Below are 15,485 nucleotides of genomic sequence, written 5' to 3'. Positions count from 1 at the left end.
ACAGGGAATTGCCGTTTAAGTTCAACCGTATACATATGTATGTATTCATGCATTTATGTATGTATGTATTTATGTATATATGTATATATGCCTCCATACATTTTTTCACAAAAAGCGCTTATTGCTTAATAATTCTCATTCTACACATACGTTAGGCTCGTAATTCGCCTTAAATATGGCACGAGAAAAATTCAACATAAAATTATAAATTTACTAAAATAAAATAAAACAAAATTTAAAATGCATAATCACCGGCGATGTCAGCGAAATTAAAAATGTTTACGTGCTTGGCATTATAATCCGCCTTTTGCTTCATTTGTTCTGATGTTTTCGCTTTTTTTTTCAGAATACAGCGCTCTGCTTCTTAGCGACATGTATAATACAGATTGTGTCAAAAAAGCACCCAGAAATTGTAATTAAGTTCCCCAGTCGTTCTAGACGACCTTCGACCTCTTCAACTGATGAAAACATTAAAAACGTTAGGTTTATGGTGCTTGAAAATCGTCAGAGAAGTGTTAGAGAGATGGCAAGATCGACATCCCTCGCGAATCCGTTCGAATGATGACAATTTCTGGGTACTTTTTTGTTATAATGTATATAAATGTTTATAGTATAATAAAGTTTTATGTATCTATATTTCACATTGCCTATCTTTTGTGCGTCCATTCATAACGCCGCCAGCACACATATTTGTCTATAAATATATCGCTCAATGTGTTTGTAAAGCTTTCCACAAATACCAGTGGGCGATAGGGCATTCATGAGCAGCATATTAAAATTATATTGATTCTTACTAATATACAAAATATTCTCAATTACGTTTTCTGCGAAAGCAAACGTAACTTCCTCTTTTTTTAACCTCACAAAATATTATTTAAATTTGTGGGAAAACCATTTTCTGGTTACGGAGCCTTATGGGTATCGCAAACTTTTTAAGCAACAACTTTACCATAACGAAAGCTTATGCGCAAATTAAGAGGAAACAAAGACCTTTCCTGCCGTGGACTTTTTGGAGACATTTAGGTACTTAAAGAACTACAGTAATGAAGAAAATGAGCTAGAAAAATAGTTGTTTATGATACTACTTCTAGAGCTAGAGGGTTTCTAGACGATGTCTCGTAGGTTGCAGAAATAAAGCTGTTTGTACTGATGAACTGCATCAGAAGCAAAAGGTGGTTCAGAGAGCACATAAAGGAGTGTGTGGATGTTGGTGCCAGTGATTTCAAAAGGATCTCCCAAAGGCCTAGGTGAAACTTTCACTCTACCAACCCACTTATAATCCAGGCTACTTAAGACTACCTAAACCCAGACTCGAAGCTGGAGGAATGTCCCCAAGACAGCACGGCTTTAGGCTCAGAATATCAACTCTAAGAGCTATAGAATGTGGCATTGAAAGTGTAGAAGCCGCACAAAAGAATAGTGTTGCTGCCGACTATCTTAGAACTCCGATGCGGAGTTATCTTAGTAACAGAAATAGGCTGCACGAAACTAGAGACGGATTATCATGGATCCATTCTAGACCCAGACTTATAGAACATCAGCTACGACGCAATACTAAAACTCGAAATTTAAGATGAATCGTACTTAATTAGCGACACGGACGACATTTCAACAGTATTAACAGCAAGAGACATAGAAGAAGCAAGAAGGAAACTTAATCATGTTATGAAGCGGACGTAAGCATGACTCTGCTCACACAACCTCCAGTTTGCTACGGAAAAGACCGAGCTACTACTCTTAACAAATAAGCACATACGTAAGTAACGACCACGTACATTCCTAGGATACAAAAAACAGTAAACTACCTAGGTGTAAACATGAACCCCAGACTAATTGTCTAAACCGTACAAATCCAGCACGCCGCAGGAAAGACAGAGAAAATCACCTCCTAACTGAGCCGACTAATGGCCAACATAGGGGCCGCCCCAGCCAAGGAAAGAAAAAGCTCTTAATGTCGACGACAATCAGCGGATTAGATGGCGCTAAGATCTGGGCAGATGTGCTAAAAAGGAAAACCGGCGTATGTAGTGACCAGAGTGCACCACACCGCAGCCCTCAGAGTTGCGTCAGCATACCGAATAATGTCAGCTGATGCAATATTAGTTATAAAATGGATGGCCAAGCATCGGAGCAGTCGAAACAAAAAGCGGGATCTGGACGCGGGTGCGCAGACGTAAATATCTCAATGAGAAAAAGGAATGATATTCAAATCCGCAAAAAAACATATGTTAATTGAAAAGCCCCGGCCTATCAAAGTAAAACACATTTTTTTTTGTGCCAAAACTCATTTTTCTATTCAACGTAGTTCTCTTCAAGGGTGATCCACAAATTATAGCGACCCTACAACTTTTCGTTGACAGTTTTGTAGTACGATTTGTCTTTTGCTACGAAATAGACCTTAGTTTCGGTGATTATATCTTCATTCGATGAAAATTTCTTTCAAACGAGCTTTTTATTTGAGACCTGAGAACAATAAATAGTCACGGAGACCAGATCGGGAGAATACGATGGATGTGGAAGCAGTTTGAAGCCCATTTTCCATTTTCGCTAAATTGTGTCTCGGTGTATTGTTTGGGTGAAGCAGCACTCTCTTTCCTTCTCTCGCCTTCGTTTTTGGGCGATTCTTCTTTTTAACGGTCCCATGACGCTATGTAATAGCCACTGTTGATTATTTTTTCGTTTTTAAGGTAGTTTGTAAAAATTATTCCATGGGCATCCCAAAATACACAACCTTGCCAGACGACTATTGCGTTTTTCTACCCTTTGAAGCGTGTTCATCTGCCCATGGTAGGGCCATGTTTCATCCATTGACACATACCCATACAAAAACTTCGTGGATTTACTACGCTAGATCACTTCCATTTTCTCGAAAATAATATAATTCATGCATATTATTGATCCCCCTCGAACATCACTTTTTACGGTCAAAAAATTTTTTGTGCATACGTTTTCGTTTTTTCGAAAATAATATAGGTTAGGTCAAATTTAACTGATAATCGAATGAATTTAATTCTAATAGCCATCTATGTGCGAGGCCGGGGTCAATTACCTGTAACTTCGCGTTTATGCAGGCTGACAAGCGGAAAGTCTGACAGATATGACTAAGTGATGCTGATCATTTATATAAGTATATACATTTTGGGTTTACGACGTTTTCTTTTGGGTATAACAAACCTCGTGGCAAATTTGATATACCCTAACGGGGCATGGTTCAGGGTATAATAAATTCTTTGTTTTCCAAGATCCAAATCCACTTGATGATGTCCGCTTGGAAGTGAGCTTTCAAGATTTCGTATAGTGTGTGCGTGCCCAGCAAACTAACCAATCCCCAACTCATCATTGAGAAAGATATAACCATGCCTGGGCCTACATTAGAGCTCGTGAAATACATATTCCTAATAACATATTGAAATGAATTAGCTGCCTACCAATTATTATGGCAAAACATTCCGAAAACCTCGATTGCCTAATTTACTGTGGCGAAAAAAAATCACCAAAAATCAACTGTTGTTGTTGGCGTTGTCACGAGCATAAATTCACTGCAACTGAGGGCGTTTGTGTTGTCAACGAGTATGTCAAACAATTGTTGCACAAACAAATGTCAAGCGCCAACGAAGCGAAGCGACGGACAGCAGGCAAATAGCAGACAGCTACAACAACAACAATGTTGGCGGGCACACGAGGCGGCAGAATGTGGAGGACGCCGCTTGATTGCATTAATTAAGTCACACTTATTTGTCTTCAATAAACAACAACGACAACAACAACAACAATACAAACAGCGACAGAAACAATTGTCGCTGCGGCCAATTACGTTGGCGACTACATACTAAAACAACAACAAACAACAAGTGTGTACAACAAACAATAACGACAACATTGCGAACAAGCAGACAACGCATTCAAGCATCAACCATTACAACACACACACACAGACAGTCACACACACTTGACAACAATAACAGCGCGCAAGCGAACAGCCATTGTGGCAACAACTAAAGCAAATAGCCCAACCGAGCGACAATAAAATCGCGCAAATTTTATGTCAACAACAGTGCGCGCCGAAACGCCTGTCGTGGGTGTGTGTGTGAGTGCATGTAATTATGCGCGAGTATATGGACCAGCGCTTGGCCAGGACAAAGCCGAGACGAACAAAAGTTTCAATCTACGCGCGCTGGTTAATTTCTACAGCAGAAAATGGCATAGATAATAAGCGTTAAATGAATGGGAAGCGGCACAAAGACAGTTGACTCGCCAGCATTGACGCTGCTCCGTGTTCATATCACAGGTTAGGTTAGGTTAGATGGCTAATGCCTCCACATGGCGGGAGGAGCAGACTTGGGCTGATGTTTGCCGACCTTTGTGAAGCCAGTTGAAAAAGCACCAGCTATCAGCAAAGCGCTCTGAAGCTTTCACAAAGCCGTTTAGGCATTTCACCTGGATGTCTAAAGGTATGAAATTCCACCTATTTTTGCCTTTATCTGACAAAGGCGCTACATTCGGGAAGGAGGTGTTGAGATGATTCTAATTCGCCTTCTTCCAAACAGCTAATGCAACTGCATGCAGTAAACTTTTCAATATTACCGCACTTTTTTTCCCCGGAGGGGGAATCATTAAAGATGCCATTATTTTTCCGGACGATGTGTACGAATCCCGATCGAACCGTGTCCATTTAGAACTCTAAAATCCATTCCAAGGTAATCATTGCCGAAGCCAAAGCGTTCATTAGACCTCTTGCTAGCAGCGGCAAGAAAAATTATTGAGTTATAGAGCTAGGAGTTTTCGTAGAATGGTGCCTATTTGAAACTTAGCTGGGAGCAAATTGAGCAGAATGATGGTTTGTGAACGAACAAGATTCCGACTTCCTCTTTCAATCAAAAAACAGTTTTCCTAATATTTTTTTGGGCACTAATGCTTACAACTGTATATAAAGTTAACGTGATCAAAAATGAAGGTGAATTCCTTTATAAAATGTAAATACTTTGTTTGTTCTTCCAAATCGATTTTAACCCCCTTCAAAGTGATACGCGTTCAATAGATCACACTTTTGCGAACGTTTTCCCGTGCCTTGAAACAGTCGGAGTACTATTTTTTCGGTATATCCTTCAAGAACTACTTTTGTTCGGACCTTATCTCCGCAATCGTGTCAAAACGGCATCCTCGTATTGTCCTTTTGAGTTCGTTGAAAAGTCAGAAGTCACACGAAGTCAAATCAGGCGAATATGATGGTTGCGGAATGAAATGAGTTGAGTTTTTTGCAAAAAAGCCGTGAAGAAGCAATGCAGTATGACATGGTGTATTATCGTAATGTAGGATTCATTTCATTTCTGCCGATATCGAAGCTACATAGCAGGTGCCTTTCGCCTAACTTCTCTAGAGGCTGCAGCCAAATGCGAGCACGTAGACTCCTTGGGATATAGTAGACGGATATAAGCTTTAATTTGAGGGCTACAAAGACGTCAATTATTTTAACTACATTAATCGTCTAAAAACCCAAGGAGGCTGTTCCGTACATTTGATGACTGTATCTCCTTAGAGTTTATGACGAATCAAACTTTGGATGCGGACCCACCGGATTGTGTATAGCTTAAAACAGGAGTCGACACTGAAGAAGTAAATATCCACCCATCCCTCCTGTAAGGTGCTCGTTGAGGAACGGTTTTTTTAGGACACCTATCTGAAGGCTGTCTTTGACCACATTACTGAACTGTCAAATTGCTGCTGCTCTGTTTCTCCTTGCTTGGACTTTTGGCCAGAGTTCCCATCACTTCATTCCATGAGCGACTCCTTTTCTAGAAACTGCTTTCAGTGTTGGTTTCGACGAGATGTTATGATTGTTTCTTTTTAAGGAAACTTTCGTATGGCTTCAGTACTTGCTTTATTTCCTTTTCATCAACTGAGATGCCGGCAGCCTGATATTCAGTAATATTGCCTAGTATAAAGGCTCTCCTTTGGTAGCAGCTCTTGCTAACCTGAATTAGAGATTTCTTCCCCTCCTGCGTTTGCTTTTTCGTAGTTGGAGATCACAGCTGTAGCTGTAGGAGGAGTCGTTATATACGATATTATATATGAAATAAAGCATTGAAAAATTGCAAGCTCTTATCCGTATCTTTATAAGAATAAATTCTTGGTCATAACATTATATGGCTTTTATTTCTGCTTTAAAGCCACACTTCTAAAAAAAACACTTTTTAAACCCCACACTCTATCTGTACTTTGTTCCACAGTGCACGCCGGCGTCTGACGCCTGCCGTCAACCACAACATCGAAATTTTAAAAGCGATAAAAATGCGTTTAATTGCATTGCAGCGGCTGACGTGGCCGCAAAAGTGAAAACTACTAAAAACTTCATAAAAAATTTGTCGGCTTAAAAATATGGCAATAAAAACACAGCTACCGTTATGCGTCAGAGCACCGCGTACGTCTGGCAACGCCGTTTACGTGGCCAATTCATAATAATAAACTTTGGTTGATGTGGCCGGCGCCCGGATTTTAAGCACTTTGTTTATGCGCTGGTGTTGGTATTCGTGTGCATGTGCATGTGTGTGGCATGGCATGTCGAGAAGTGTTGTCAAATACAGTTGTTCGGCAATGAGTGAACAAATGGTTACGCAGGCAAACACAAGCGGATGCTGGCGTTGCAGTACACTATTTACGTGTGTGTGTGACTGAGTGTGACTGCCGCGGCATGCTGATGTATGGACACAAATAAGTACTCGTAAATAACTGTGTAAATAAGGCTTTGCAATGATTTTTTCATGCCACAATGCAACGTAACGGATTTTGTGTGCGGCGGTGTTGTTGCTGCTGCAGTTTCGAGTGCGTGGTACACCGAAGCACCGGCTGTTTACAAGGCCGGAAGTCAGCAACAGCACATATAGAGACATAGAGCAACGCCAATATAATTTTTATTTAATTAACAATTGGGCCGACACTTCATTAAGGATTCACCGCAGCGGTTAGCTGTTTGCAACATATTGAATTGGCGTGAGTGCAGCCGTGCCACAGCTGGCTTTCAGCCTTAATTGGTCGCATACACGCAAGCATTTAGCCGCACACTTTCAATTTCCTACGCTGCCTTGATGTCGAAAAACGCCACACTCGTAATATTTATGGCCCAAAAGTTATCATTACAGCGTCGTTGTCAATTCAATAACAGCTTGTGAAATTTTGGATTGCAAGAGGCTTCAGCACCTGCTCGAAGCGCGCGCTGCTGCAGCCACCTCCATGTTTGTTTGCGTGTGTGCGTACCAAGACTGGTCTCGTAAACGGTTTGTGCGTTTGCCACCCTAGGACCGCAGCAGCCCAGCGCCGCAGCTATTAACGCGCGCCAGTCAGCTGCCGATTCGGCATTCACAACATTCAATGCGCTTGAATTGCAGTGGGTGTGCCTGCTGCTGCATACTTTTTGGCGCTTATGAATCTTGCCTGGCATGCATGCAGCGGTCATACACTGCGTTTGCTACGAAAGGCATTCAACTGCACCGGTATGCAATTACAAGCACGCGCATGTGTGTGTGCGTGTGCCTACTTCTGGCATACACAAATGAACTGCGCGTAGCCAAACTGCATTGAAGTGCCACATTGTTGTTGTTGTGTTTGTTGCTTGCCGGCAATTTCATTTGCGTAGTCGATTAGCTACCTGCGGCATTTAAGTTGCCTTTGTAAAGCTAAGTCACAAGCGTGTGGACGGACGCTGGCTGAGTGAGTGGACGTCAAATGCACGGATGAATTCGCGTGAACGCGATGAATGAAAGCGTTTTGGTGAATGACAGGTTATGCGTGCTGTGCGGCAAACACGATGGTTTGGCCCGCCCTGCTGTCTAAGCTGCATTGTTTGCTTGTAACGCGGCAAATGGCACAGAAGACCTCACACAGATGATCGCTTGTAAGCCATTGATGAGTGAAAGCGACCCTTTGTGCGCGCTCGCTTTTAACCTCGCTTTGCAAACATGATTTGTGGACCTGAACTGATTGGATTTAAATGAAGGTGTCGTGATGCATGGCGACATGATTGGCTGCTACTTTAGGGAACTGAGTGATAGAAATGGGTGCTTTTTTGACAGCTGTTAATTGATTTATGCTCAGTTTGGTTACCAATTCATATTGAAAAGCAGAGTCAATAATTCGAGGTATCGGTCAAGGAACATACTCTAAGCTCCTCATTTCGAAGAAACCATCTCTTTTCGTAGAAAACATCCTTGCAGTCGTCTGCTTGACACTGCTTTCAATATTCGGTTTCCATAAACAGCTGGAGTAAATAATTCGGGGTTCCAATCAAGTTATGGACTCCCCTCTAAGCACTTAATTTTGAAGAAACCATCCCTGCAGTTGTATGCTTGACGCTGCGTCCAATATTCGGTCAACATAAATACCCAGCAGAGTCAATAATTCGAGGTTTCGGTCCAGTTATGTTGATCAGACTTTGAACGCAACTAACTTTGGACACGCACCGACCGTTATTCAAATTAAATTTGCATAGTGAAACCATCAACACCTTCGCCGAAGACGGCGCTACATGCCATACAGCCAACGAAACAATCATTTTATTGAGTGAAACTTTTGGTGAGCATTATCTCGCTTTCTGGACGTGTGGCGTGGCCTCCAAGATCGTGCGATTTAAACCCGTTGGAATATTTTATGTGAGGTTATCTGAAGTCGCTTGTCTACGCAGCTCAAGACAATTGACGTTTTGGAGGAGAAAATTCGGCGACTTATTAATATATGCAACCAACTGCTGCAAAAAGTGATCGAAAATTGGGCTTCTCGGCTGGACTTTTTTCATTATAAGATAGGGATCTTACAGTAGCAAGAATGGTTTTTAAATACTACGAAAGGAGAGCAATGCTGACTTAACTAAAAACCGCGTGAATGTTGAAGCCTTGCTCCTTATCCCTTGTCGCAACTATTATATCGAAAGATTTGATATTTTTTTGCAAGAAAACTTTTATTTTCAGTACTGTTAACAGGATTAAAATTACAAATACAAATAAATGTTAAAAATCTTGTGATGTCATCGTTGTATCGGCTGGGTGGTGTCCTTGTTTGTAGATTCCTTCTATCTATTTTCTGGTGCGCCGCGCCTTACGCGCAGCTTTAACTTATATTACACACATACATACATACATACTAGTTTATTACAGTGGGAGCACACTTTAATTTTTTTGTTGTTTGTTTTTTGTTTTTTTGTTTTTTAGCAATAAAGGTTTGTCAAATTTTTCTATTTTTACAAAAATTTACAACTTTCTGCTGCACTTTTGCAGCGCACACACTCGTGCCTCACACCTGCAACTCAATGGCGGCGCTGGGCAACAACCTTGTACTTCAGAGGGCGCGCGGCAGCACGGGCAGCCAAGGCTTGACGGTAAGCAGCCGCTTTGCGTTGACGTTGGCGCAGCGCAGCGGCGCGACGAGCAGCGACCAGGCGCGCTTGTTGTTCGTCCAAGGGAGCGGGGAAGCTTTCGGCAGCTGGGTCGGCAGCTGGCACGTCATCGACAGGCGCGACGTCGGCATCAGCGGGCAATTCGTTGCCGGAGACCTCTGGTGGACCGTATACCTCATCGGGCTGGTTGGCCTCTGGTGGACCGTAGACCTCGTCGGGAATGTTGGTGGCGGGTGCGCCTTCATCGAAGGGCACAGCTGGTTTCAGTTCATCGGCAGAGGGATATGGCGTGACTGCTGGTGCCTCGGGTACGGCATCGGCTTCCTCTTGACGCGCCAGATAACGGGTGCGTGGACGCTGGTAACGCGCAGCTGCCGGACGGTAGTAGACGCGTTGGCCACGTTGTTGTGGTTCAGCTTCGATGCTGGCAATGCAGGCGATGAAGGCGAGCACGGCGCACAGTGCGACAATTTGGAATTTAACCATTTTTTTTTAAGTTGTTGTGGATGATACACAAGTGGACGTTGAAAAAGTTTTTAAATCGTTTAGTTTTTCGAGGATATATTTTTTTTAATCAAAGACTCGCGATAATTTTTTCGAATTGTGCAATTTAATTTAAGAAAGGAGAATTTGTGTGTGCGACTTAGTAGGCGAACACTGGGAACTGATATCGATTGGTCGTGGACGCTTTGCTTTTATACGCAGAACCAGCACACAGCGCTACCGTCTTGGACGCACGTCCAGCCGCCGGTAGTTTGGCGTGCAGGAACTGCGTGGTGGCACGGGCATCCCTATTTGGCGCGTTCGGCAAGTAAGGCAAAGTCGCCATAGTGCTGACTGCCGGCGTTTGGGAATTATGCTGATTTTATGACTAGACGTGACGAACATTTTACCGGCCGCGTACCAAACTACAAAGTTCTCTAGTGTACGGCAGCTCCAGAACAGATAAATTCGTGTTAATTGACAGAATGAAAGCGAAAATAATAATATTTTTTTGTTGTTGCTGCTCAGCTGTGCGATCGATTGATTGACTTGCCAACTACAAACACCGCCCAAATCCGATCGCATGGCGTCCATAGTCAGTCGCCGGTTGGCTGTTGCTAGCTGTTGTCAATGCTAATTCGCCGGTTCCGCAGTTAAGCTTTGCGTGCTCGCTTGTTATGGAAAGTGTCGTTGGTATATGGAAATCGGTAGCAAGGCGAATCGGACAAAAGGTAATTAATAAGTTAAATGCTCGTAGCTATTTATAATTTTATATTTATCAGAAAACGGACTTTTAATCAAAGATATTTGCTTTGTTCAGAAATTATGAATTTTCTTGAATTGTAATAACAGTTACTCTATGTGATGTATATCTAGCGGCGAATATCGCTTAAAGAGAAAGTGCGTACGTGTCAAACCGCACGCATTTGTGAATCTGAAAATTTCTTTATAAGGTGCCTCCTTTGATTATGTCATACATCGTGTGTGCATTATATACTTATGTTATACTTGTGTGTATGTCCATACGTATCCGGCTCAAAAGTCGAAACCGATTTCGGTGGTGCCAGCTCAACCTTTCTAGAAAGCTTTCATGAAGACCAAGTATTGAGAAGAGAGTTAGAAAGGCATATTGCTATAGAGGAGAAAAGAAGAGTATTCTCACAAAAGATGATGTTTTGGCTCAACGAAATCGTAGCCAAGCCAATAATTTTAATTCTATTGGTACTCCGTCTGATGAAGAGCGCTCGAAACGATTATATTCGCTAAGAAGCTTGAACATGTTCAAAGAGCGACTCTTATCTTCATCTCCAGTATACTGCGGACTACATAAACAATGACATTTAAAACCATTTCACACAAAGCACCCATTAATATTACCATCTCTAAAGGTTAGAGAAGCCAGTGGTATGAAGAGGTTCGAAAAAGTACACGCTAAAACTCTCTTCTCCTTCAAATGTAACACTAAAAACTTGGATCACTATGCCGCAGAAGCTACTCGTAGTGGCTTTTCTCTGCTCACATACCGACGAGTTATATGTGGATGGGATGAGTCGCTGAAGCAGAGGCACCATGAAGTGTCCGTCATTCTTTGTTTTAGAAAACCGGACTATTGTAGTTTTTTTCAAGCAGCAGTAATGCCATTTAAGTTGCAATAGACTGACTGCTACGAAGTGCTACCTGTTTAAGGGTGGTGATCATTTACACCGACAGCAGAGCGACAATATCAGCGTTGAGCGCGTGAGCTGTGCGCCCACAGCTAATCAATGAGTGCCTATTCTCACTAGAAATATCATGAAGCTACTTACTTCACCCTCTGACTTGTTTGGGTGTCCGGTCATAGCGGAACCACTGGAGACTGCAAAGCCGATTAACTAACAATATGAGGCGCTCTTGTCTCGCTCAAAGCTTATCAAGGAATGTCTGTCCTCTCAAAAATAGCATCAAGCTACTTCATCCTCTAACTTGTATGCGTGCCCGGTCAAAGCGGAACCACTGACTACTGAAAAGCCGATGAGCTAGCTATATGGGGTACCCTTAACCCGCTCACATCGGAATAGGAATGAGATGGATCGCCAGTGGCATCTTGCTTTCTAGACCTAGACCAATGAACCTCGCGTGCGCTTAGCAGGCGTTAGTCGACGACCCGCTCCTATTCGACTGCAAGATCTTGTTGGCCTAAAGTCGAACGTAGGAGATCCACTGAACTATATGCCCTTAGAAAAGTTTATCTTGCCGGATTGAATATTTTCCAACAGACAATAATACCGCAAGACTAAAAGCTTTGTCGGACGGATATTGTAAAAGTTGTGTGGAGGAGGGTGAGATGGAAAGAACCAAGCACTTTCTCCTCTATTGTCCAGCTTTTACAAGACTTTTTTATTGAGATATTTCGACAGTTTTACCTTGGACGAACCTGAAGACATAGCCGAAACTGATATTAACCGTCTTAACAAATTTGCGAATGTCTCAAGCTTTTCGTCGAATTATGAAGATCTGCTTATCAATTATATATAAGTTTTAGGTGTCAACGTGGACCGGCGTTATAAGCTTTCCTAATAAGATCCATGTTAGAATCGAACTCGTAACCTAATCTGGAGAGTGCTTTCACTTCTCCTCAAGAAACAGAAGACAAGACAAGACTGGTATTGGGGATAAGCAACGTCTGTGGTTATGGTTTATTTTGACAATGAGTAGAAGTGTGCCATACTTCATAATAGGGACTCATGTAAGTACACAAAATCCCGAGGGAAAAGGAAGCTTTTTATAATGTGGTATACAAGTAAATTAGGCTATGTGAGATGGCAGTTTCCTCAGTTTACCTGACTCTCTTAGACTTTTCTGAACATTCCTTTGTAAAGTCCGCCCAAAAACTACTGTAAATGGATACCAACTATCGACAAGACTCCCCGATTCTATCTGCTTAGGTGTTGTCTACTCCCCTTTGACCTTTAAATGTATCAGATGTGAGGTTTTTTCTCTCTTGATCTGGCAAGGGCAGTACTCTTAAGGAGGAAGTGTTGAGATTTTTCTATATCATCTCATGACTCCTGATCGAAGAATGTCCAGTTAGAACTCCTATAACAATTAAAAGGTGGACCTTGCTGAGAGCGGAGAGTCCACTAGACTAGACCAATGCTTGCTAAGCTTATCTCGAACCTTCTTCTTTAGCCAATTCCAGTAGTGAACCACAAGTAGGCATTGGAGCTCATACCCATTCTCATTCGGCAGTTATTAAAACTTAAGAACCTATCCTTGGATGCTGATCAGCCTTGCAGATGCCTGCAAATGCCGGCACCAATACCATGACAAGCATGTAGTGGCCGCCTCGCTAGCTGGAGACTGAGGACTCTGGATATACTTTTAATAGTTTAGAGCGCTCGGTCAGCGAACTCATGGCTAATAACGCCGTCCTGCTATCGGAGTGGATAGTCAGCAGTCCGAAGTGTGCTCCAGAGTAGTATTAGATGTACTGCTAATTTTAATGCCGTCATCTCCGCTTGAAAGACGTTGCAGTAAGCTTAAAACTCGAGTTGATGAAAAGTTTCCGACAAGCTATGGTGAGTCCATTTCGCTGGGAGAAGTAACATTTAACAGAAGAGCACTAAGCTATGAATACAAGTATGCCTGCTGTGACTAGAACTACTGAGAGAATGCCGTGCTTTGAGATGAGCGACAGTAAGTTGTACTGATAGGACGTGGGTGGCACAGGCAAGCTGCCAAAGGTGTAAAGGTCTGCTATTTGATTTTCATTAACAAAAGATCGCTCATAGCACACAACAACACACATGCGGCTGATAGTCTTGACAAATAGCAATCTGTATGAGTGAGTTTCGAAATCTACTATTATTGAACTTTGACGGGCCCGCCAGCAGTAAGCACTTCTGCAGCAACACTATCTGCAGCATTCACTATCGTTCGCTTATCGTTTGTTCGCCAGCTCACTGCACACTAACCTTTTAGACCGTCACCATTGCGACAAGTTAGTGAAGAAATAGAGCTGCATGCAGTGCTGCGCTCAAACGATAAATCTGCTTGATGGGCAAATGTAGGGGCGTGCAAGGCGAGAACACAAAAGATCTAACTACAATGAGTGCATGTGGAGCCACCCGCACAAATACATCCAATGTCGCTATTATGCTGAAATATCCCACATATGTATGTAGTTGTTGTTGTTTTTGCATAGCGAAAATGCTGGCATACACAACACAGGCGCACACACACACTTGCCGCATGCAACTTACGTCGCATAAGCTCCATTGAGTTGCATAAATGCGAAATATAACAGCGCAAGTCAAAGCAAAGCGATTGCCGCACACACCCCCACACAAGCACATTGATACACATATGTATATAGATGTGTGTATTTATGATAAATATATGTGCGCTTATGTTGGCATTGGATGGCAGCGTCTTGTCATAGAATTTCAATATTTCTTGCGCGCTCCTTGCGAGGTTCCTTGCAAAGCGCCTCAGCGCTGCAATTCCGCTGCCCCGCCACTGTGCAGCACTCGCCCTCCATTGCAATTTGTATGAATATGTGATTGCATTTTTATTGCGTTGCAATTGTGTGCAATTTTTAAGATTGTTGGCACAGCGGGCGCGCACCAGCAGCGGCACCGCGCTGGGACCGCCAACTTCCGTTGCCAAGCGCTTCTCATCCGCTTTGTCAATGGGCTTGCGCGCTGCGAGTGTGCGTGTGTGTACAAAATGACTGAATATCTTTGCTTATGCTTCCGGAGTGCAGTGGGTGCAAATACAACAACTTGCAACATTTGTAGTTGTACAAGTGTAAGTATTTATTCGCAGTGTGAGTTATTGCTACTTGTTTTTACGTTTCGTTAAAGTTAAATCAGAAATATTGCTATGCATTACGCAATGCTTCTCTGAGAACAATTCAACGGCAACACGAAAATTTATGCGTCGAAAGAGTTGCGATACGCGCGTTAGTTAAAGCACTTTTTATACCCTGAACAGCTTATATAATATTTATCGTCTGCTTATGTGCAAACTAGTCCCTCCGTTTTTGAGTAATCAATCTGAAATTTTACCCAAGCTCTTTTCTACTTAAGAAGCTGCTCATTTGTCGGAACCACTGATATTAGACTGCTATAGCATATAGTTTTCCATACAAACTGACCGATCAAATTCAAGTCTTTGTATGGAAAACTTTTTCATTTAAAAAGATATATTTACGAAACGTGGCAGGCGTTATTGTATAAAATAACGGTACAATATTCGAAGAAATTGTTAAGATCAGACCACTGTATCATATAGGTGCCATACAAACGGACCGATCAAATTCAAGTCCTTGTATGGAAACCTTTTTTATTTTCTTAAGTATGTTTGCGAAATTTGGCATATCATACTATTTATATCATCGCTACCATCTCCGAAGAAATTGTTCAGATCGGACAATTATGGCGTATAGCTGCCATACAAACTGGCCAAATAAAATCAAGTTCTTGTATGGAAAACTTTTTTATTTGACTGAGTATGATTACAAAATTTGGCATGGATTATTATATAAAGTAACGGTACAATATCCTAAGAAATTGTTAAAATCAGACTACTATAGCTTATAGCTACCATACAAACTAACCGATCAAACCGAAGTCCTTGT

The 15,485-nt window shown here is 42.2% G+C and overlaps 1 protein-coding gene across 1 annotated transcript; it reads right to left on the bottom strand.

Annotated features, from left to right (window-relative positions):
* Positions 1-9,292: 9,292 nt before the first annotated feature.
* On the bottom strand, positions 9,293-10,029 carry LOC126761428 (uncharacterized). Its single transcript, XM_050477567.1, has one exon. It carries the CDS (start codon positions 9,866-9,868, stop codon positions 9,293-9,295), a length of 576 nt encoding a protein of 191 aa, XP_050333524.1. The 5' UTR covers positions 9,869-10,029.
* Between the last annotated feature and the right edge of the window lie 5,456 nt (positions 10,030-15,485).

Source organism: Bactrocera neohumeralis, chromosome 6, assembly GCF_024586455.1.
Source record: "Bactrocera neohumeralis isolate Rockhampton chromosome 6, APGP_CSIRO_Bneo_wtdbg2-racon-allhic-juicebox.fasta_v2, whole genome shotgun sequence".
In the NCBI taxonomy this organism is placed as follows: domain Eukaryota; kingdom Metazoa; phylum Arthropoda; class Insecta; order Diptera; family Tephritidae; genus Bactrocera; species Bactrocera neohumeralis.
Note: the sequence above shows the minus strand (reverse complement) of the source record. Positions and strands in the feature narration are given on the sequence as shown.